This window comes from Pyrus communis, chromosome 8, assembly GCF_041283825.1.
Source record: "Pyrus communis isolate YQ-2024b chromosome 8, ASM4128382v1, whole genome shotgun sequence".
Lineage (NCBI taxonomy): Eukaryota > Viridiplantae > Streptophyta > Magnoliopsida > Rosales > Rosaceae > Pyrus > Pyrus communis.
In genome coordinates this window covers 5,625,499-5,647,905 of record NC_142572.1, presented here as the reverse complement: position 1 = coordinate 5,647,905, position 22,407 = coordinate 5,625,499, and the positions used below count along the sequence as shown (strand labels likewise).

General features: G+C 38.9%; 2 protein-coding genes across 4 annotated transcripts; both read right to left on the bottom strand.

The window, feature by feature from the left end:
- Nucleotides 1–368: 368 nt before the first annotated feature.
- Nucleotides 369–1,500, bottom strand: LOC137717412 (multifunctional methyltransferase subunit TRM112 homolog A). Of its 2 annotated transcripts, none has more exons than XM_068456777.2 (2): nt 1,357–1,500; nt 369–913 (listed from the first exon to the last, which is right to left on the bottom strand). In XM_068456777.2, the coding sequence occupies exon 2, from the start codon at nt 851–853 to the stop codon at nt 485–487; it is 369 nt and encodes a 122-aa protein (XP_068312878.1). In that variant the 5' UTR covers nt 854–913; nt 1,357–1,500; the 3' UTR covers nt 369–484. The 2 variants fall into 2 exon arrangements, with proteins under 2 accessions (XP_068312878.1, XP_068312879.1); XM_068456778.2 differs by having other exon boundaries at nt 369–926; nt 1,357–1,497.
- Nucleotides 1,501–11,429: 9,929 nt separating this feature from the next.
- LOC137718805 (peptidase) lies at nt 11,430–14,551 on the bottom strand. 2 transcript variants are annotated; one of them, XM_068458341.2, is made up of 3 exons: nt 14,044–14,551; nt 11,952–12,062; nt 11,430–11,611 (listed from the first exon to the last, which is right to left on the bottom strand). In XM_068458341.2, exons 1-2 carry the CDS (start codon nt 14,286–14,288, stop codon nt 11,975–11,977), a joined length of 333 nt encoding a protein of 110 aa, XP_068314442.2. In that variant the 5' UTR covers nt 14,289–14,551; the 3' UTR covers nt 11,430–11,611; nt 11,952–11,974. The 2 variants fall into 2 exon arrangements, with proteins under 2 accessions (XP_068314442.2, XP_068314443.2); XM_068458342.2 differs by having other exon boundaries at nt 11,965–12,062.
- Nucleotides 14,552–22,407: the final 7,856 nt, after the last annotated feature.

The following is a 22,407-nucleotide window of genomic DNA, read 5'->3' as shown; positions in this document are numbered from 1 at the left end:
TGCATCATATTCCGCACGAATACTTTTCAGTCTAATCTAAAATGCTGGAAGGGGGATTTGGGATGAGGATCCTCTTCGGATCCTCTTTGTGAGGGTCCTAGGATCCTTACATCCTATCTGTTCATCGTGCAACCAACTTTCGTTAGCTACAATTTGCGATTAGTTTTAAATAAACAAATTCAAAATGATTTCTGACCATCCAATGTACAGTGAGCGGATAAGGGATCCACACAATGAGAACCCAAATGGGATCCAAATCCGGGGATTTGACCTCGGTTGCATGTTTAGGACTCGATGCTAGTTCTACATGATTCTTCTACTACCACATTCAACAATCCTCAATGCTAAAATGGTTTTCAACACATAACTAAACAAAACGAAAGCATATTCCATTTCATAATGCCAAAATCTGCAGTGCATAAACCCTAAGTTTTAGTAAGTACAAGAAGAGCAATGGCAAGTCCGATCCACCATTTGACGCGAATCACACTTCGTCTTCATGAAGTAGCATATTGGGTATGCCCTTACTAACTGGAAAGCGGCGACCAGTCTCAGGGCAGACAAGCGCCCCCTCCTCGAGATGAAGCTCCAAAAGGGCGTGATGGAACTTGTGAAGAAAATCTTCAGAATCAAGCCTAGACGGCTCAACCTCCTCAGGGAGCTCAACATATCCCATACTATGAGAGGCATTGACAAGTGCCTTCCACTCGATCTTAGGGAACATGTTCTTGAGGAAGTCGGGGTTGAATTCAACCTGCTTTTCGACCACCTTCTCGATTTCAATGCGCAGAGGGAAGCCGTTGGTCACGCCTTTGATGTTGGATGACAGCATGTTGTGGGTTAGCAGCCTCATCTCTCTCACTATCTTAGCCTAAAGGGCAGAGAGTGGCTCTCTACGGTTTTGCCTGACGACCTGAAACCACAAACTAATACCAAATTAGGCATAAATGTTTGGTGTTTTCGCAATTAGATCCGGCAATGAGCAGTGTGTTTTCGCTTGATCGTGTTGCGGAAAAATGTACCAACTCAAACATGGCAGTCTAAACCCAGAAACATTGGCTAAATACATCTGAAAAGGAAGCTAAGGAGACAAATTAAGATGAGTTTTCAGCAAAATTTACAAGGCATATCAATAAAATGAAATGGCAAAATTGATTAAACAAATCCACAGCTAATATGATTACGGATCAAAATTACAAACACAGAGAGCACAAACAGGGATGAATCCTACAACTACAGCAAGCAAAGAACAATTCCAACTTTCGTTTGCATAATTTCATGAACTTGCTTCTGATTTTCCAATAAGTAAAACAGAAAAAAGGGGCAAGTTTGAGGAAGTTGGGGTAAGCTAAATACCTGTGAGTCTGTGACTCTGCAACGTGGGGAACTGCAATTCCGGCCGCCAGCAATGGAGAGAGAGAGAGAGAGAGAGAGTGCAGAGAATCGGGGAGAGAGGTGAGCGTTTATGACTGGAAGGAGAAAATAATTAGGGTTTATTACATGGTATAATTACCTGAATATCCTCAACTCAAACTTCTAGGAGGTATCGAGTTGGATTTCTCACTTTTACGTTATGGCCTGTATATGAAAATTTTTGCCGTTAAATTAAGGAAAATTCTATTTAAATTTATTTAACCTCTTTTTACATCTAATTTAAATTTTAAAAATTAATTGTCTATTTTATCCTATTGCATAATTATTATTAAGTACAAAATGAAATTAATAATAAAAATCAAATTTATCAATAGACCCACATACCATAACAAAACCCTAGCATCGCTCTTTGTTTATCCTATGTTCATTCCGACTAAAACCCTAATAGTTCTGATACAGAAAAACAAGCTTTCTATTGATGAATGGTGATTTTGAAGTTTTTAATCCTCTAACTAATGTATGACTCGATTTATGGATATTTTGTTTGTTTGCTTCTTCTTTGGATTAAATTTCATACTTTTTATATTAGATTATATTTGTTTCTCTATGTCGTCTATATGCGCCCCAAAACACCAGTGCAAGAACTTTTGATTAGTACTGTAAAGACATAAAACTTAATTCTTGGTGCAAATAAAGATTGCTCAACCTTAACCACGAACTAGTGGGTGGCATATCTTGCACCTTTTTTTTATTCGAAATAGCTCCAATTTGTTTATTTGTTTATTAACATAGCAGCAAAACACCCAGCCCTATGTCACTTCAAAGTTTCTTAAAAAGTACATGAAAATGCTTGATTACAAAGGACTAAACTGGAGGTTGCATAACATTCTCTTGCAAATTCAAGTCTATGGAATGATCTCTTGGATCCCAAGTCCATGGATGGGTTGTGGTAGCAGAAAGAAAAAAAGTAGCCATGGAAATGCTAGTCATATACGGCAAATGCAATTATAGAGGGCAAAGGACGCCTCTTTGAAAAAAAAAAAAAAATTCAATTAGAGGTGTTATTTTATAAAGAGAATGGGTGTACATATAATTTTATATTTTGAATTGGGATTGAGAAGATAGTTTAGGTAATAAATTTGGGTTTAAAGATATATTAATTCTTTAATAAAAAACAATATGGGTGAAGAAAGTAAGTTGGGTGTAGAAAGAAGTTAGATGAGTTCAAATAAAATTTTCCTTAAATTAATTTTAGACCGAGAATTGTTGCAAGGGCTTCTAGCTTATGAATATTTATTTTGCATTCGAGTTTGATTATTTCCTCTCTCATTTTATCAGATGGTCAAAACTTAAAAAATAACATTTTTGTTGTACAAGCGGTATTTATATTAAATTCATTATATTGCGGGGAGAAAAAATGAATATTATTTTAGTTAACATTTTCTTTAATAATATTATTCTAAGATGCCACTTAGTATTAGGTCTTGTGATATACCTCTTCACTTTGAGTGAGAAATCTTAAATTTGATTCTTGTCGAATGCTGAATTTGAGTAGGATGTAACGATGGTCCTCGCGGCTCTAAACATTCATGCAATAGATGACACTTTTTTGATGGATCATGTGGTGAAAGATACGCACTATTTTCTACGTTCAATATCTCGAACAAAACTTTTCCATACCCGACAGGAGGCAAGTAAGGTGGCTCAGAGACTGGCGTTAATGGGACTCATGACACACCCCGACCGAGATCGGAGCGTGCTGGCCGTCACACAAAGGTGACGTAGCCATGTGCACGTGCGGAAGCTAATGAAGTAGTAATATAAAAGTACGAATAATTTAAAACTAGCATACAAGGTACTAATATAAGTGCTAGTAAGTGATATACAAAATCAGAGCAGGTCTAAAGCAGTCCAAACAAAAACGATAACAGTAGTACGCCCGAAGGCGACCCTACAAAGTGGAGTGTCTGTCAGAACGCCGAAAAACTCTCAAGGGAAACCACCGCAACGGCTAAGCAACTAGAACCTGGAGGGGCGCAAAACAAAAGCGTGAGTGGGCAAAAACAAAGCTCTTTGAAAACCATTTAGCAAAATACAATCTAACCCCTCGCCGTAAAACCTGTATACTTCCCAGAAAATAAACATATGTACGTATGTATAAACATGCACAACATGCTCAAGGATATGCCAATCATGCTAAAGATATGCCATGCCAAAGCCTCAATATGAATGTAAGTGCCCATGTATAAATCATATCAACATCATAACATCTGGCAGCCGGAGTCACCTGCTGGAGCTGGAGGATACGGCATATAGCCGCCCGAATACTGGGGATAGCCACCCTGGGAATAGGGATCCTGGGGATACTGATACTGCCCCGGAGCATAAGGAACAGCATCACCCTGATAGTGGTAAGCACCACCTCTACCCGTCTGGCCGTAACTACTAGGACCCTGGATCTGCTGGTGTGGTGCAGGTGGTGGCATAAAGGTCTGCTGTGGTTTCTGCTGCTGCTGACCCTGGGGACAATTCGCCGCTCTATGTCCCACCTGTCCACATGTGAAGCAACCGTTGCTACCACGTCTACACTCGCCGAAGTGCCGGTTGTTACACCTACGACAAACTGGGGCTCTGCCTCGCCCACCATCGCCCTGCCTCTGGCCTCTAGCACCACCTGAAAATCTACCTCCACGACCCTGTCCAGTGGCACTGAAGCCACCACTCGAAGAACTAGAACTAGCTCCACCTCTCTTGAAGTTCTGAGTCTGACGGGGCCCGAGCGATGCCTGACCTTTGCCTTTGTCATCCTTCTTCTGGTTGCCGTCCTTCTCTTCATCAGTATCGCTCGACATATTCTCGGAGTCCTCGATCCTCAACAGTATCTCATAGAAGTCCCGGTAAGTCTCGCTGTGGACCGTAGACGCCATAGAACGCCACTTCTTCCTGGTGCCCAGACGGAAAAGACGGAGCATCTCCGCCGGATTACCAGCGACATCAGGGTGATAACGGGACAAGTCCGTAAACTTACGGTAGTACTCATTCGCTGACATCTTCCGCTGTTTCAGTTCGGAAAACTCCTGTTTCTTACGGTCAATATACTCAGGGGGCACATACCTTCTCCTAAACAACCCGTAAAAACATTCCAATCAATCCTCTGATCCGGAGTCAACCTACGAAGCTCCTGCTCCCACCAAGCTGCCGACTCCGTATCTAGAAACCAAGCGGTCGTCTCGACCCACCTCTCCATAGGCAAGTTCCCCTGATTATGCAGCACCCGGAAAGTCTTCTCTATGTGTTCTAGCCAGCGCTCTGCGCTCTCGGGCCCCTCACTGCCCTTAAACTTATCCAACTTCAGATTGTACATGGTCTCCAGAGGAGTCCTCTGGGGAGGGCGCATCACTGACTGAAGGGCTGTAGCAAAAGCTTCCCCCAACTGAGTAATATCGGGGAAAATAGGCTCAGAAGAGCGACGGGGTTCCCGACAAGGCGGCATAGTTCTGACAGAAGACACCAAAATTATTATAATACTCACAAGGACACAGGACTGTCAAACCTAGGCTCTGATACCAAACTGACACACCCCGACCGAGATCGGAGCGTGCTGGCCGTCACACAAAGGTGACGTAGCCATGTGCACGTGCGGAAGCTAATGAAGTAGTAATATAAAAGTACGAATAATTTAAAACTAGCATACAAGGTACTAATATAAGTGCTAGTAAGTGATATACAAAATCAGAGCAGGTCTAAAGCAGTCCAAACAAAAACGATAACAGTAGTACGCCCGAAGGCGACCCTACAAAGTGGAGTGTCTGTCAGAACGCCGAAAAACTCTCAAGGGAAACCACCGCAACGGCTAAGCAACTAGAACCTGGAGGGGCGCAAAACAAAAGCGTGAGTGGGCAAAAAAAAGCTCTTTGAAAACCATTTAGCAAAATACAATCTAACCCCTCGCCGTAAAACCTGTATACTTCCCAGAAAATAAACATATGTACGTATGTATAAACATGCACAACATGCTCAAGGATATGCCAATCATGCTAAAGATATGCCATGCCAAAGCCTCAATATGAATGTAAGTGCCCAGGTATAAATCATATCAACATCATAACATCTGGCAGCCGGAGTCACCTAACGTGACCTGTACGGCTGCATCTAGAGCTCAAATCTCAACTCTAAAACTGAACCTGCCCATGAGTCGGAACCACTCAAGGTGGTCTGTACGACAGGCCTGGGTGTAACATATATATATACGCTCTAGTGCTACGATCACGTGAAGACTGTGCGACTAATCGCGGGTCACCTACGAGTCGGAACCACCTAATGTGGTATGTACGACAGGCCTATGCACCTAACTTGGATCCAAGCTGAGCGTGTGGTGCGGGAGGTGAACATCACGTGAAGGACTGTGCCCTACTCTGGGCGGGAGCACTAACACCGGGGGTGCAGGTTATGAGCTCTCTAGGCATCTCAAACCACTACTGAAACATAAACGTGAATGTCACTTACCTGGCACTTACCTGCGCGTCCACAGCACCCAATATGCATATGTATATGTATGCCACTAATAATGCATGCAATGATGCGTAAACGATAATAATAAAGTGCATGGCATAATGTAAATAATCCTTTTTAAACAATTTCTGGGAATATAAATGTATATAGGTATATACGGAAAACAAAAGCCCACTCACTGGTATGTAGAAGGGTCGTAGCCCCCCTGTCTCGCGTGTGCACGCTCGTCCTCGGGGTACGTGTCACCTAAATGCGAAACAACTATAAAAACGTTAACTTTAAAGCACATAACCCGTTTCTCGTAATAACTTCTCATACATTGCTCAAAATGGACAAATGAATATACCCACGTGCTCTACACAACCTCAGGATCACAACCATATTTTTAAAATAATTTTTGGACCCCACACGCGCCCCCACGCGCCAGCACAGGCACGGACCTACGCGCCCCCCACGCGCGGCCACGTGCCAGGCACACTGACGGTGTCAACAGACGCCGTCAGGAATATTCCGTTAAACTGACGGAATATTCCGTTAAAACTAACCGGATCCGTTAACGGCGTTAGGAATATTCCGTCAGAATTGACGGAATATTCCGTCGCCTTCTTCATTCGATCGCCGGCGACGTCGCCTGCGCCGGAAACTGGGAAAACCTGCAACTTGGGTTTTCCCGCTCATTTTTCATCCGTTTTTCGTGATTCTTGGACCAAACGAAAGCCCTAGACTAGTAGAACATGTCCCAACAAGTTTTAAGGGCTAAAACTAAGAGATTATACCTGTCCAAAAACTCCAAGCTCGGCCAACTTCGAACCAGGCCTTCCCGACGTCCAAATTCGTCCAACGAGCTACTCCGACGCTCCTGGGAACCTCACCAACACATCTACAAGCTTTAAAAGTCCAAAAACTCAATGTATAAACTTTGCATGAACAGTACCCAAATCGGCCATTGTTGAATTGACGTGAAAACGAAGTATCCCTCACCTGAAAATGGTATGGTTGTGCTCGCCTCGACTTCACGAGTTGAATGGTGTCTTTGGTTTCCACGATCTGTGAGGATTTGGTGGGTTGTGGGTTTGTCCGTACGAAAAAGGGTGAACGGGAAGGGTGAGAGAGATGAGAGACAGAGACAGAGAGAGAGACAGAGGGAAAGGGAAGGGCAGAGAGTGTGCAGGTGTGTGTGTGGCCCAACACATGCCACAACACACAAAACAACCCCACAAAGTGACGAAAAACACACTAGGGGCAAAATTGTAATTCCACACGTACGTGTTAATAATCCCGGGACGGGATGTCACAACTCATGTTAGATAAATGAAGAGTTTGGTTTGAAGAATTGTAATCTTAGACCTAATTTTGGAGGAGAGTTTAACTATGTAATTTTGGTGCGAGACACTTTTTTTCCTTCGACCAGGTTGAAATTCTCGACAAAATTTTTATTGAAGCCCATTTAATTGCACAATATCCTCTCTTTTGCATGTATACAAAACCTAATTTAAATGAATATCATACTTAATCTGAAAAAGAAAAAAAGTTAAATTAAAGAGTAGTAGTCTCACTTAATGTAATAAGGAAAAAGTAAATTATTATTATTATTATTTTTTTTTTTTAAAGGACAACTAGTGGCAAGTAAAGGTTATCGAAGGAGGGTGTAGTCAAATTAGGATTTCATAGGATTTTAATAGACTTTAAAATCCGGATGTAGTCAATTAGATTTAAAAAAAATGATTTTAAAGGACTTTGACACATAGTATAGTCAAATTAGGATTTAAAAGGATTTTGAAGAATACATCAAAATCCGGGAGTAATCAATTACAATTTTAAAGAATACATCTAAATTCAAGTGTAGTGAAAATGTCAAAGATTTGTTAGGATTTTAATAAGTGAAGAATTTAGATGGTTTTGAATGTGGATGGTATATATACCAAAGGGCATCAAGAATCCAACCCTACCTCCTCAGATTTCTTTTCACGCGACCACATAGACCAACTAAAACCTCCATTTTTCCAAATCATCAAAATGGACCAAGCCAATATCACAACCCATATTCCAATTCCAAAACCCACTTCACAGAAACCAACTAAAACCTCCATTTTTCCAAATGCCTAGATTCCAACTTGGCCAACATTTCTAAGAAATTCAATACTCACTTAAAATTTCATAGAAAATAAATAGCTTCACCTTTTCGTGCCAAAGCTAGCGCTTTATGTATCGAATTCTCTTCAGTACTATCGGCTTTTGGTGCTTCAATCATTGGAAGGCACTCTCTTTGGAAGCCATTGAAAGGCACACAAGAGAGGAAAATGGGTAAAGGAAGAAAGAGATTTCTTGAATTTTTGTTAATTGAAGGGATGGAATCACTCTTTTTTTTTTTTTTTTTTTGACATAAAAAATTATTTTCTTTTTGAAAATCCTAAGAAACTGACACACCTCGACCGAGATCAGGGCATGCTGGCCGTCACATGGAAGTGACGTAACCATGTGCATAGTGCGGAAGCTAAACAATAATAATAAAAGTACGAATAAATAAATGTGAACATATATATACACAAAGTAAGAACATACATGTGCAAGCGTAAGTGTGAAAACAAAATTCAGAGCACGAAAACCTAATGTAGTCCGGGAGAAACAACACTACATAAACACACCCAAAGGTGGTCCAACACTAGTGATAATCTGTCAGATATGCTGGGAAAATCCTCTGAGAAGCCACCACAAGTGCTAGCCAACTAGAACTTAGAGGGGCGCAAAACAGAAAGCGTGAGTGGGCAAAAACAAAGCTTTTCAAAAACCATTTCATAAACAAAGTTCTAAACCCTCACCGTAAAACCTGTATACTTCCCAGAAAAATAGAATATATACATATATATAAATCATGCTCGGAAATATGCCATGCCAAATGCCTCGATATAAAATGCAAGTACTCGGGTAATGCCAAACAATGCCATGTAATCTGTCAGCCGGAGTCACCTAACGTGACCTGTACGGCTGAATCTAGAGCTCAAATCTCCATCTCACTAACTATACCTGCACACGAGTCAGAACCACCTAAAGTGGTCTGTACGACAGGACTGAGTGTATAATAAGTACGCTCAAGTGCTACGATCACGTAAAGGCTGGGCGAATGATCGCGGGTCACCGACGAGTCGGAACCACCTAAGGTGGTCTGTACGACAGGACTGTGCACCTAACTTGGATCCAAGATGAGTGTGTGGTGTGGGAGGTGAACATCACGTGAAGGACTGTACCCAACTCTGGGCAGGAGCACTAACACCGGGGGTGCAGGTTATGAGCTCTCTATGCATCTCAAATCACTACTGAACATAAACATAAACCATAACTTACCTGGCACTTACCTGTGCGTCCGCAACACCAACACACATATAAATATGCAACAATAATGCATAAATAACTCGGCAAACAATATACGTGGCATATAAACATATAAGCATTTCATTTCACTTTCTGGGAAAAATATAAGTATATAGGTATATATGGAAAAGGGTCGTAACCCCCTTGCCTCGAGTGACCGCGCTCGTCCTCGGGATAGGTCTCACTTATATGCGAAACAACTATAAAAACGTTAATTTTAAAGCACATAACCAACCTTACGAAATAACTTCTCATACAATGCTCAAATGGGGTGTATGAATACACCAACGTGATCTACTCAACCTCATGAACATCCCCATATTTTTAGAAAATTTTTCGATACCGCACGCGCCGGCCAAGGCATGGCCACACGCGCTGCCCACGCACTGCCCACGCGCAGGCACGTGCCTGGCACACTGACGGTGTCAGTTAACACCGTAAGGAATATTTCGTTAAATCTAATTGATGTCGTTAACGCCGTTAGGAATATTCCGTCCAAACTGACGGAATATTCCGTCATCTTCTCCGGCCAAACTCCGGCGCCGGCGAACCGGGAAATTTTCAAAACTTTGTATCTTCTTCGTTTTTCAACCAAATTTCACAAAATTGGTACCAAAATGAAGCTTACAACAAGGGGAACAAATCCATACCACTTTCAAGCACTAAAACCCACAGAATCTCGTCGGGAAAACACCACCAACTCCAGCCAAACTTGTAACTCAGGATCCCGACGTCCAAAACCTTCAAACGAACCACCCCGAGCCTCCTAAGGACCTCACTAAGCTTCCTACAAGCTTGAAATTCCCAAAAACACAAGAATTAACGTGTGCATGAACAGTGACCAAAATCGGGGATCCCGAGTTCGACGTGAAAACGAAGGTATCCTTACCTGAAATGGGTATGGTTGAACTCCTAAGGACCTCACGAGCACGAATATGTAATTTGTTTCCTTGATCTGTGAAGGTTTCAAGGGTTTTGGGTGTCGTCCATACAAAAAGAATAGGAATGGGAGAGAGAGAGAGAGGGACTCGGGACAGGGTAGAAAGAGACGGTGAGTGTGAGGGTGTGTGTGTTGTCCAAACTCCACCAACCAAAGACCAAAAATGACCACACAATGAAGCAAACATACTAGGGGCAAAACCGTCATTTCACCCTTACGGTACGAAAAATCCAAGACGGGCTGTCACAGAAATTCATGGAAGACAGTTCATACAAATCCATAGAAATATATATATGGAAATTCATATAAATCTGCTGAAATCCATGTACAATGATAGAGTCTATTAAAATCATTTGAAATCTGTCACTTAAAAAAAAATCTATTAAAATCATCTGAAATCCAAATCGACTACACCCCTCTAACTCTTCGGAGCCCGGAGAGATTATGGAGAATTTCATCCTACCCCGTGGCCACAGTCAAACAAACTTACTAGGTCGAAGCATCGAATCTAGGATCTCTCATATATTTTTTTTATTGGGGCAAAAATAAAACAGTAAAAGTAATTTATGGTAAAATCATAGTAAATTGATGCATTGATTTGTGGATCATGACCGAAATGCAGTTTTCGTCCTTAAATTGGAAATTTGACAAAATGTTGATTATTAGTCTTTCACGCCAACTCGATACATACTTAAAATGGGTTCATTTCATGCGTGCGCGTTTCCCCTGACGTGCACAAACCCCCTTTGAAGAACCAATACTCACTTTTCTCTAAATCTTTGCTCATAACCTATTTAGTTTGGGAAGTGTTATTGGCATTCCAAAAATCTCATTCTACACTCCTCACAAGTGTATTTTTCTTTCTAAATATAGAAAGTTTGAAGTGTAGAATGAGAAATTTGGAGTGCCAATAAAAATTCCCTTTAGTTTATTTATTATTACAAGCGTTATTCTAAAGGCATGGGGAATGGTTTGAACGCCGAATGCACCATGATGAAGAAAAAGATTTTAACTACAAGAACAATTCACCACTTGTCATAATCTTTGCAGTTTCCAATGGTCATTTTCAGTTGTCTAATTGAAAAATGAGAAGGTCAAAAAATAATATATGAGTTGTAAGATATAATTTGGTTTAGCAATTTTTTTTTTAATTTTTATTATTAAGAGGAGAGAGGATTCGAAGCTACTACAATAATTTAGAGGATAAAGTAGTTTCGAACCTGGAAAGCATGAGTAAAAATCCAATACTCTATCCATTAAGAAATTGAACCATATGCTTTTGTAACAACTTATTAATTTATTTCCACTCCCAAAAAATAGAACAGATTACAATTGTGACTGCTTATAGTCAATGTCCGATGACCTCGTCTTCCTTTCTCCACCGTTATAATTCAATCTCCATGTGTTCAGTGATACCTGCAGTTCATTCATCCAACCATCACTTAAACAATGTGCACCATGTAATGTTATAGACTAAAAATGATATCCCTTATAACCTCTTCCATTGGGAAGTGGGCAATTCGAACTTTTAACCCCTCTTGCAATATTACGAAGAGGATAATTATACTAGATTAATAGCTAGTTGAAACTTTTAGATATATTGGATTAGTACATATTTGAATGAGAATTCAAAAATATTACAATAATTTAAGGAATAAAAGAGTTTCGAACTCGGAATGCATGACATAATATCATAATATTTAAGACAAATTAAGCACGCAAGAAACCAAGAGTAACCAATAAAATAGAATCACACCATTAGTCTTAACTGTTTTGATATTAGGTTGATACGAACATCCACCACTTGTACAGAGCAAACCCATAAACTGTGGCATAAGCAACCAATCTCATGGGATACTTTCTAAATCTGCAAAAGGGAGAATTCGTCAGAACTCAGGACTGCCTTATAACTTTCCACGCAATCCTTAAACTAATTAATTTACGTTATGATTTTCTTGAAGGTTTATGAATTGAGCACACGCGAACCCTAATCTCGTTCGATGTTTTTCACTCGTGCAAAATTATTTACATGCACGGCTACAATACCATGTTAATCAATCACTAGCCCCAAAAGAGAAATATAGTTTCATACTCGCTATCTACAAGTTTTGAACATAAGATTCTTACTTACAAAGTAAAAAAAATATATCATTAAACCTTAGTATTAAGTGACATATGAAACGGTCCTATTAAATTTATACAAGTCTAGTTAGTATAATGTTTAATGAGGTTGGATAACCAATAAATTTTAGAAGGATTGACCTTTACTATTGACCTAAAAAGTAAACAATTCTTGGTAGTAGGCTAAAACGAGTGGTTAATTAGCACAGTATAATATTATACAAATAAAAGAGAAATTAAATTGGGCAAATTTGGGGCTATAAATAAGCGGAGTCAAATTGAATATCACTCTACTTAAGCCTTAATTGTTTAAACTTTTTTGAGCTCAACCAAGGCTTGACTTGCTTCTTAAACAAGCCGAGCTCGAGCAAGCTTAAAATTTCAAGCTTGATACCATACTCAAGCTATTTTGAATTATTTACTATAATGTGTTGGTCCCTTCTTGTTAAAAAATTTGCAACATAAGAACATCTCCAAAGGAGATGCCAAAATATACACATGAGCTATAATAGTAAAAAAAATACTACACTAATATTCTCCAACCGAAGTGCCAAATTCTATGTGGCGATGACATGGATTGGCAGCAAAAGAGGTTGCTGTCAAATATTTTTTATTAATTATTAAATGTATTTTATTAATTTTTAATTAGTTTAATCATTTATTATATTTAATGTTGAGTTGACCGATGCAATTATCCTACTTTTTTCTTCTTTTCAATCAAGGAAGGTGAATAGATTACTAATTAAACTTTAAATGTCATTTATTAAATTTTAATTAGTTTAATAATTTATTTTATAAAATAATAATAATTTAATAATTTAATTTGACATATCGGTTAGAGAATAAAACTTTAAAAGATGTCAAAGTGCCACATAAACCGTCAAAATTTAAATTTTACGTTCAAAATTTGACATCTCCTTTGAAGATGGTCTAACATCACATTTCCATAGTAAAATACATTAAATATCAACAATATACACAAAATATTCAAACATAGTTTTTTTTTTTTTTTTTTTTTTTTTTTTTTGACAAGATTCAAACATAGTACTCTAAGATAGGGAAGTTTAATTTGAAACAAAAGAAAACCAAGGGGACTTAATGTCTTCAACAAAAGTCAAATTCAAGATAGGCAATCTAAACTTAGAAAGACATGAACATTACTCTTGAAAAACAAAATCTCAATCATGATCTTTCATAACTTCTCATATAGAAAATTTAGCTCGATTTATCTGGTGAAAACATATGAGCTATTTACGAGTTTTATGAATGGAACATATCAATTTTCAAGCTTAGCTTCTTGTAATTGAGCCGAACATAACCTTGACTTGCTTTTTTTACGAGCTGAGCTTCGATGAGCCAACACGAGCCAAACCTAATGCAAGCTCAAGTTGCTTCGAGCTGAATTTACAGCTCTAGCTAGGCGATTTCCCGTTCGGCATGGAGATTAACTCCAGCCTGAATAACCAACTAGTTCTTAATTTGGTAATACGTTAATTCAATTCGCCTGCCGGCCTGATTTCGCCTAATGAACTATATCGTTCTGTCAAATAGTCATTTTCTTAATACGAGCGATATTCTTAACGACTTCAAGTACAGGACCTTTGCATCAGCCAAATCATAGAACACAAATACGCATGTATCAGTCAATTCCTAGCTAATTTTCTCTCTCTCAGCAATATCAAAACATTAATTAGAAACGCCACAAAAATCCCAAAAATTCAACAAACCTTGTTATTAATCCAGATCTTTGAGCAATTTCATAGGCTCTCTCCTCGAAGGAAACCGGAGAGGTCCACCGCGAGAAGTCGCGGTCAAAGTAACCCCAATCAGGCAAAAGCAGCCCAGCAATTCCCAGCACACCAACCACGTACGTTAACATCATCTTCTTGAGCGACTGAGTATATATTCCAACAACCGCCATAATTACAGCTAACCAAACAAGTGAAGACCTGAAAACGGCATCGTTTGCCATGGGAATACTTAGTGACAGAGACCAGAGAAAAGCTTACTGAAAACGACAGGGACGAAGGTGAAGAAGATGGATGGAAGTAGTAGGAAGAAGGACTAGTGTGGTGGTGGGGATGGAAAAAGTGGGCATGATCAGGTTGTGGAGGCGGCCATGCTACAGCAAAAAACTGAACCGAATGAAACTAAACCCGCCCTTGTTTTGAGGATTTGCTTCACAAAATTAAGTGCAGAGAAGTGGTTAGAAAATGCTTTCAATGTGAGCCCAACTGTTATTATAAATGCATTTATGTTGTTATCACTCTTTCTTGCCATCTATGCTTTTGCTTACCTGTGAAATGCATGGGGAACGCCACGTAATCCCCAAGTTTTACACGGTTGATCATGTAACCATGTTATCATTTAGTACTATGATCTAATGATATTTATCCCTTGTAAATGAAAAGTTCTAAGCTAGAATTTTGTGGACTACGAGTTTGATACTAAAATATTCTCTCACTCCTTAGTTTAAATATATCATTGTCTAAATAAAAATAAATAAACAGTAGGCGAGTTTTTGATTTTGACCTAAACCAATTCGGTTCTTGGTTTTGTCATTTGAAAACTAAATTGGATCATTATGTGTCACTTTTATCTAAAGTATTTCTCTTTCTTTTTTAGTAAAAGCTTTTAGGTTCGAATTTTGTGAATGAAGAGGTCGATATTTATTTATTATGGTCAGTTCATCGTATGGCTTAGCCCAAATCATATAACAATTTCGTTTTTAGTTTTCAAATTTCGTTCACTTTTTTCTAAAAATAAAAAATTATGTGATAATATTTTTTAGTTTCAAAAAGATAAAAACCAAAAGCTACTTTTCCGCATTTTCAAAATTTGCTTGATTTTGATTTTTAAAATAAAAACTAAAAACAAAGGGATTGTTTGATAACACTTCATTTTTAGTTTTCACTTTTTTGAAAACTGAAAAAATCTTTTATTAATTTTATTTTTTTAGCTAATGAAAACTAATATCTTGTTTGATGACTGCTTTTAATTTTTAGTTTTTAAAAAATGAAAATTGAAACCCAAAAAGTGAAAACTCAAGGTAATTTTGAAAATTCAAGAAAATGTTGCAGTTCTATTAGATTAGGAATGTGACTATGTAAATCCTAGTGTATCTAGGGATATCTTTGAATATTGCTTTTAGTAGTTAATATCCTATTAGAGTTGTAATCTTATAATGGTAATGATTTAACCTATCCTACTACTAAAAATAAAGGCACAATGGGGTGATACAAAACACATCTCAGAATTACACCTCTCTCTTCTTTCTCTCTTGCCACCAACCCTCTCCCTCTCTAGTCCTAAATACAGTTCAGTAAATTAGGCTTACAACACGTTATCAGCACGTTCTTACTAGAAAATAAGGAATTGAAGGATCTTAGAGGAGGCTTTCTTCTACAACATCAAAGGCTTTCAATTATTTCTTTTCTTTTAACCGTTGAATATCTTTCGTAGTCCTGACGCACTTACACTTGGGTTCCTGAAGCAATCCACAAATTCACTACACTTTATTGTATATTGTATTTTGTGTTCTTGCAAGCACCCCTATATATGAACCAAACGTTCATAACTAAATCAAACTTGTAGTTTCAAATTTAGTGCCTTTGAAACCCGCAGTTTTTATTCAAAACTTACCACATGAAACCCATAGCTTTCATGCTTAAATTAAACCAATACATGTCTATAGAACCTGCATGGTCTACGATATATGTTTATGGTTTTCCATACGACTAACCACATCTTAATGTACCCTCTGTTTTAGGGACATGTCGAACTTGAACAAGCTCGATCTCACCGCTCTGGAAGTCTCTGGAAGAAACTATCTAAAGTGGATTCAAGACGTGAAGCTCCATGACAAAGAGTCTTAGAGCTTGATATGAGCTTATTTATGCGACTTAGTTAGCTTGTTTTCTTGCATTTACATATCTGATTTCTACTTATTAGAGTGTTTTAGACTATTTTCTTGTGTTTTCAGGTTTAAATGACAAAGTTGGCAAGAAAGTGCAATTTGGAGCATTTTAGAGCATTTTTGGGCTTGGAATGGATAGCACATGCATGGAGCAAGATAGATGGACGTTTTTGAAGATTAAAAGAGGCTAGGAATGTGCTCATGAGTTGAAGAAATTAATTCAAGATCAAAGAAGATAGGGAATCAGCTAAAAGGAGGGAATATTATCCAAAACCTTATCCGTTCCTGTTTTATCTCAACATTATTCTAAACTTATCTACCTTAATTCCGGCTGCAAGGAGGACATCTAAATGACATTAGGATACCTACAAATCAGGTTTCTAGAAGCCAAAGCCCTATCCCTAAATCTATGCCGCATACATCCTTTCTAAAAGCCATGTTACCTACCGCAAGCACCATTCCTTTTCCTCCCTGGAATTTGAATGAAAAGTGTCATTTTTCCTTGTTGATTTGGAGTCCTAATTCCCCTCCTTTTCAGCCTTTTCCGTGCCTTCCCTTCTCCCTATAAATACCTTGTGCCGCAGCAATCATAAATCACCCATCTCTCACATCAATTCGCACCACACATCCATCATACACAAAAATCTCTCTAGTGCCGCAACCTTGCAAGGAGAAAGGAGAGGAGACCCTTAGAGCCATGCCCTGCCATTCAAGCTTGGATTGCTGGAACGTTCTTAGGTGTATTCTATCTTTTGTTTTCAATGTTTAATTTAAGTTATCCTTGTTTAAGTGCGAACATGAGGAGCTAAATTCATTTTAGCTAGAGGTGGATTCAAAGCCATGAACATATATGTGATATGAATTGATTTCCTCCCGTTATTGTTTCGTAAAACATAAATGCGATTTACTTATCTATTTGATTGATAACTTATTCTTGCATGCATGAATTTGATGCTAAAATATAAGGGAATTTCACCTAATCGTTATGACCTTATATTTATAAGAAGTGGAAGTCACTAGTCATGATTGCGTTAAGTGAATCCATGGCAGGAGTATCATGCAGTTCATAGTTACGAATGCCTTGTCAATGTTTATGATTTTCATAGAAATTAATGATCTTTGATATGTATCTCTATCATGCTGTTCATATAGGGAATTTGATAAGAATAATTTGATTGCGTCGCTGAGTCCAATTCAATGAAATTAGGAAAATCTGAGAGTTAATTTGTGCAGTTCATGGTTAACTTGGGGCATTGTCATTCATGGTTTATAGGAATAATAACTGGAAATCGATTTGTATGCATATGTGTCATGTGTGGAGATGAACCCTCTAGCTAGCCATTTATCCATTAAAACACCCACTTTCGTCCAAAGTTGTTTAGAGTCTTTAAATTTGTTTGCTTTTACTTTAAATTCGTCAAAAACCACTTCCCCTTTTATATTTCGTGTATTTTAGTTAGAATATGTTCAAATTGGTTTCATTTTAGTGTTTTGAGTCAAGTTAAGTTAAAATTCGTCCAAATCACTCCTTAGTGCTTGTTTTGGGTTATTTGAGTCAGTTTTGTGTTATTTGAGTTGGTTTAGCTTGTTTTGAGTTGTTTAAGTTTAGTTTTCTGTTTTTGAGTCTAGGTCAGTGATTTAGAGTTTAATTTGTGTAGATTAACGTCCCTTCAAATCCCCGGCCTAGAACGATCCCTACTTTCATATACTACAACTATCTAAAAAAGGTTTAATTTGTGTGCTAGTTTATATCATATTAGAGCTACTATCGGGGAAACTACCGACGATGAACCCGTCGACGAAGCTCAGAAAGTTACTGCTATGATCTTCATCCGAAGACACATCCCTGATGCACTGCAGTCTGAGTACCTCGCAGAGGATGATCCATGTACCCTCTAGCTCGCTCTAGCTAATCGCTTCGATCACCAAAAAGACATTTATTTGCCTGAAGCAAGACACAACTGGCAGCATTTACACTTCCAAGACTTTAAGTTTGTGAATGAATACAACTCTTAAGTTTGTAGAATCCAATCACTACTTAAGTTTTGTAAAGATGACTTAACTGGACAGGATATCCCGGAGAATACCTATGTGACCTTCAATGCCACTAATATTGTCCTACAGCAACAATATAGGGCACAAAAGTACACCAAATTTTTGGATTTGATATTTGTTTTACTTCTCGTTGAAAAGTAGAACTAGCTTTTGATGAAGAATCATCAAGCTAGATTGACTAGGTGGAATGCTCCGCCTGAAGCGTATGCGACTAATTTTAGCAGCCATAACCGACAGAAACCTCGTCGTGGCAGTGGAAAAGGACAGCAAGCTCCATCACGGGCTCAAGGTCAACAAAAAAAAAGGCATACCCAAGGGAGAAAATTTGACCCAGAAGAGCCAAACCCTTTCCTCTAAAGCCCCAAACAAAAAGAACAAAGGAAAAACTACCATTCAATCAGCTTCCACTGAACTAGACATGTGTTACCACTATAAATCAAATGATCATTGGTCACACTTATGCCGAGCTACCCCCAAGGCTATTGCCAAGTATCATTCCCATCGTGAGACTAACTTTGTGCATGTAGAACATCCCAAAGATGTTATTACAACTCTGGAGGTTTCAAAATTTCAGGAGGCATCTGCTCCTATGGAAGAATAAAGTTTTATTTTTCTAAGACATGTTAGTGTGTTTTTACACCCCTAGTGGCCGAACTCACCACCCCCCCACCCCCCCCCCCCCAAAAAAAAAATTTTAGGTTTACGGTTTAATTTTTGGACAATTTTTCTAAGTCTTTAGAATTATTTGTTTGGATTGGTTTGTTTTGAATTATGGATAATTATTTTATGGACATTATTTCTTGAATTGATTAATTGAATGAATGGAATTATATTTATGCATGTGATCGATTCAATTAATTTATTTCTAGGTATGATTAGTTGGGAAGTTAGTTGTCTGACTAATAATGCCACCACACACATCAGATTGCGTGAGGAGCACTATTTCACTAACTTCGTACCTAAAAATGCACATCTTACAACTCTCTCAGGACCATTCAACCTGATAGAATGATACAGAAAGGCCCGTGTTATGTTGTCTAATGTTACTAAATGAACCATTAAAAAGGCACTTTATTCTCCACGTTCCGGAAGAACGTTGCTGAGTTTTAGAGATATTCGGGATAATCAATATCATGTTGAAACCTGTGAAGAAAATGGTTCTGAATTTCTTTATATCACTTTTTATGAATATGGCCTCAAGCATATTCGCGAGAAGCTGGAACCTCTCCCGAGTGGGTTGTACATAACAACCATTTGATCGGTAGATACCCATCACGTGGTCGGCCATATGGCTGTGTTCCAGAGCACTTTCCTGCTTTGGCATGATCGAATGAGACACCCTGGACGAGATATGATGCGATGTATCCTCAAAGTATCACATGGGCATCACTTAAAATCTTATCTCGGCCATCCACTTTGCAAAGCATGCTCCCTGGGGAAGTTGAACATTTTGCCCTCACTTACAAGGATTATTCACAGACGCCCCTAAGTTTCTTCAGAGGATTCAAGGGGATATTTGTGGACTTATCCAACCAACATGCAGACAATTTAGATACTTCATGGTGTTGGTTGATGCATCGACTCGATGGTCACTTGTCTGCTTATTGTCCACACGTAATGCTGCATTTGCAAAATTCCTAGCATAAATTATTAAGCTTAGGGCTCACCACCCTAATTATATGATTAAGTCGATTTGACTGGATAACGTTGTAGGGTTTACGCCACAAATGTTTTACGATTATTGCATCTCTGTTGGGATTAAAGTTGAAAATCATGTACCTCATGTTCACACCCAAAACGACCTGGCAGAAGCTTTCATAAAGTGCCCTTAAATGATAGCTCAAACTTTGGTTATGAGAACCAACTTGCCAGTATCTGCCTGGGGCTATGCAATATTGCATGCAATTATGCTGGTCCACCTGAGGCCCACCGCTACCCAACCTCATTCACCGTTACAGTTGGTTACTGGATACGAGTCTGACGTCTCGCATTTACGTGTGTTTGGGTGCGCAGTCTATGTGCCAATAACGCCGCCATTATGTACCAAAATAGGTCCTCAGAGAAAAATGGTAATCTATGTCAGTTATAATTCACCATCAATTATTTACTACTTAGAGGCCTTGACAAGAGATCTCTTTACCGCACGTTTTGCAGATTGTCACTTCGATGAGACAGTCGTCCCATCATTAGGGGAGATAATATCACTAACGTTCTTGTAGAACGCCGCGAATTGTAGTGGAATACTCCCACTATGTCTCATTTAGATCCTCGCATATCTTAGTCTGAAACTGAAGTGTGATGTATTCTAGATCTTCAGAGTATTGCTCAAAGCATGTCGGATGCATTTACTGATCTAAAAAAGGTAACGATATCACATATACCCGTTGCAAACGCACCTGCAAGGATGGACGTACTGAACGTACGCTGTACCATTGCCTTGGAAGGCCGGACCGTCCCTGAAGGTGGGGCGGCTGTACCCCCATGTGGCCCAGTACACTAACGATTAGCCAATCATCTACTTCTACCATGAAACGTGGCAAACCCCCTGGTTTAAAGGATTCACAATCCTAGAAGAGGAAAATGGCATAAGCTAGTAACCCTAGTTTGAATCCGACCGTTGCTTATTCATCTGTTCCAACGCATGAGGTTATTCTAGATTACAGTGATGTCTTAGATGAGACAAACTAGTCTCCCAAGAATCATGAGATTTTGGTCCATTACGCAGCTTTGGATGAGGTTTGGAATCAAAATGAGATGATTGTTAATGATGCATTTGCGTATATAGTTGCTTCTGACATCATGTTTAGCTATGACATGGAACCACATTTCGTTAATGAATGTTGACGTATAACGGATTTGTCAAACTGGAAATAAGCAATCCAGGCCGAACTCGATTCGCTTACGAAACGTAAGGTGTTTGGGCATGTAGCTCCTCCTGCACCACATGTGAAGCCCATGGGCTATAAGTGGGTTTTCTTGAGGAAGCGTAATGAGATGAATGAAATAGTGCAATGCAAAGTACTCGCCGTAGCACAAGACTTCTCTTAACACCCTAGGGTTGATTATGAGGAGAAGTATTCCCCCGTAATGGACGTCATAACGTTCCACTACCTTATCAATTTGGTAGTTTTTGAAAAACTAAATATACAGGTTATGGACGTGGTAACTACGTATCTCTATGGGGATCTAGATACAAAAATCTACATGAAAGTTCCAGAAAAACTTCCGTTGACTGGTTCAAATAGTTCTAGACCACGAAACACTTTCTTGATTAGATTGAGGATATCATTTTACAGATTGAAACAATCCGGGCGGATGTGGTATAACCGTCTTAGTGAATATTTGACAAGTCAGGGTTATGTGAACAACGAATTATGCACATGCGTGTTCATTAAGAAGTCATATTTTGGATTTGCGATCATTGCAATTTATGTCGACGACATGAACCTAATCGGAACTTCCGCAGAGCTTAACAAAATTGTCATTCACTTGAAATCGGAATTTGAGATAAAAGATCTTGGGAAAACTCAATATTGTTTCGGCCTGGAGATCAAGCATTAATCAGATGGAATCCTAGGACATCAATCGAACTACACCCAAAAGGTGTTGCAACATTTTAATGAGGATAAAGCGAAGCCTTCGAGTACTCCTATGGTAGTTCGGACTCTAGATGCTAAACGAGTTCCATCCCAAGGAAGTTGAGGAAGAGATTTTGGAGCCTGAAGTTCCATCCCTAAGTGCAATTGGTGTTTTATTGTACTTGGCTCAATGTATTAGACTTGACATTTCTTTTGCTGTTAATCTTTTAGCTAGATACAGCAACGCGCCTACACGCAGACACTGAAATGATGTTAAAGATATTTTCCGCTACCTCAAGGGTATGATGGATTTGGACTTGTTCTACACCCATGAATCCTTGAGAAAAGCTTTCGTCCCCTTCGGTCATCGAGTTGATTCCCGTATTTTTGGTTATGCAGATGTTGGTTATCTATTTGACCCACATATGACACGTTCTTAAACGGGCTATGTGTTTGCCGTTGGAGACACCGTTATATCTTGGAGGTCTACTAAGCAAACGCTAGTTGCGACTTCTTTGAACCATGCTGAGATTTTCGCTTTG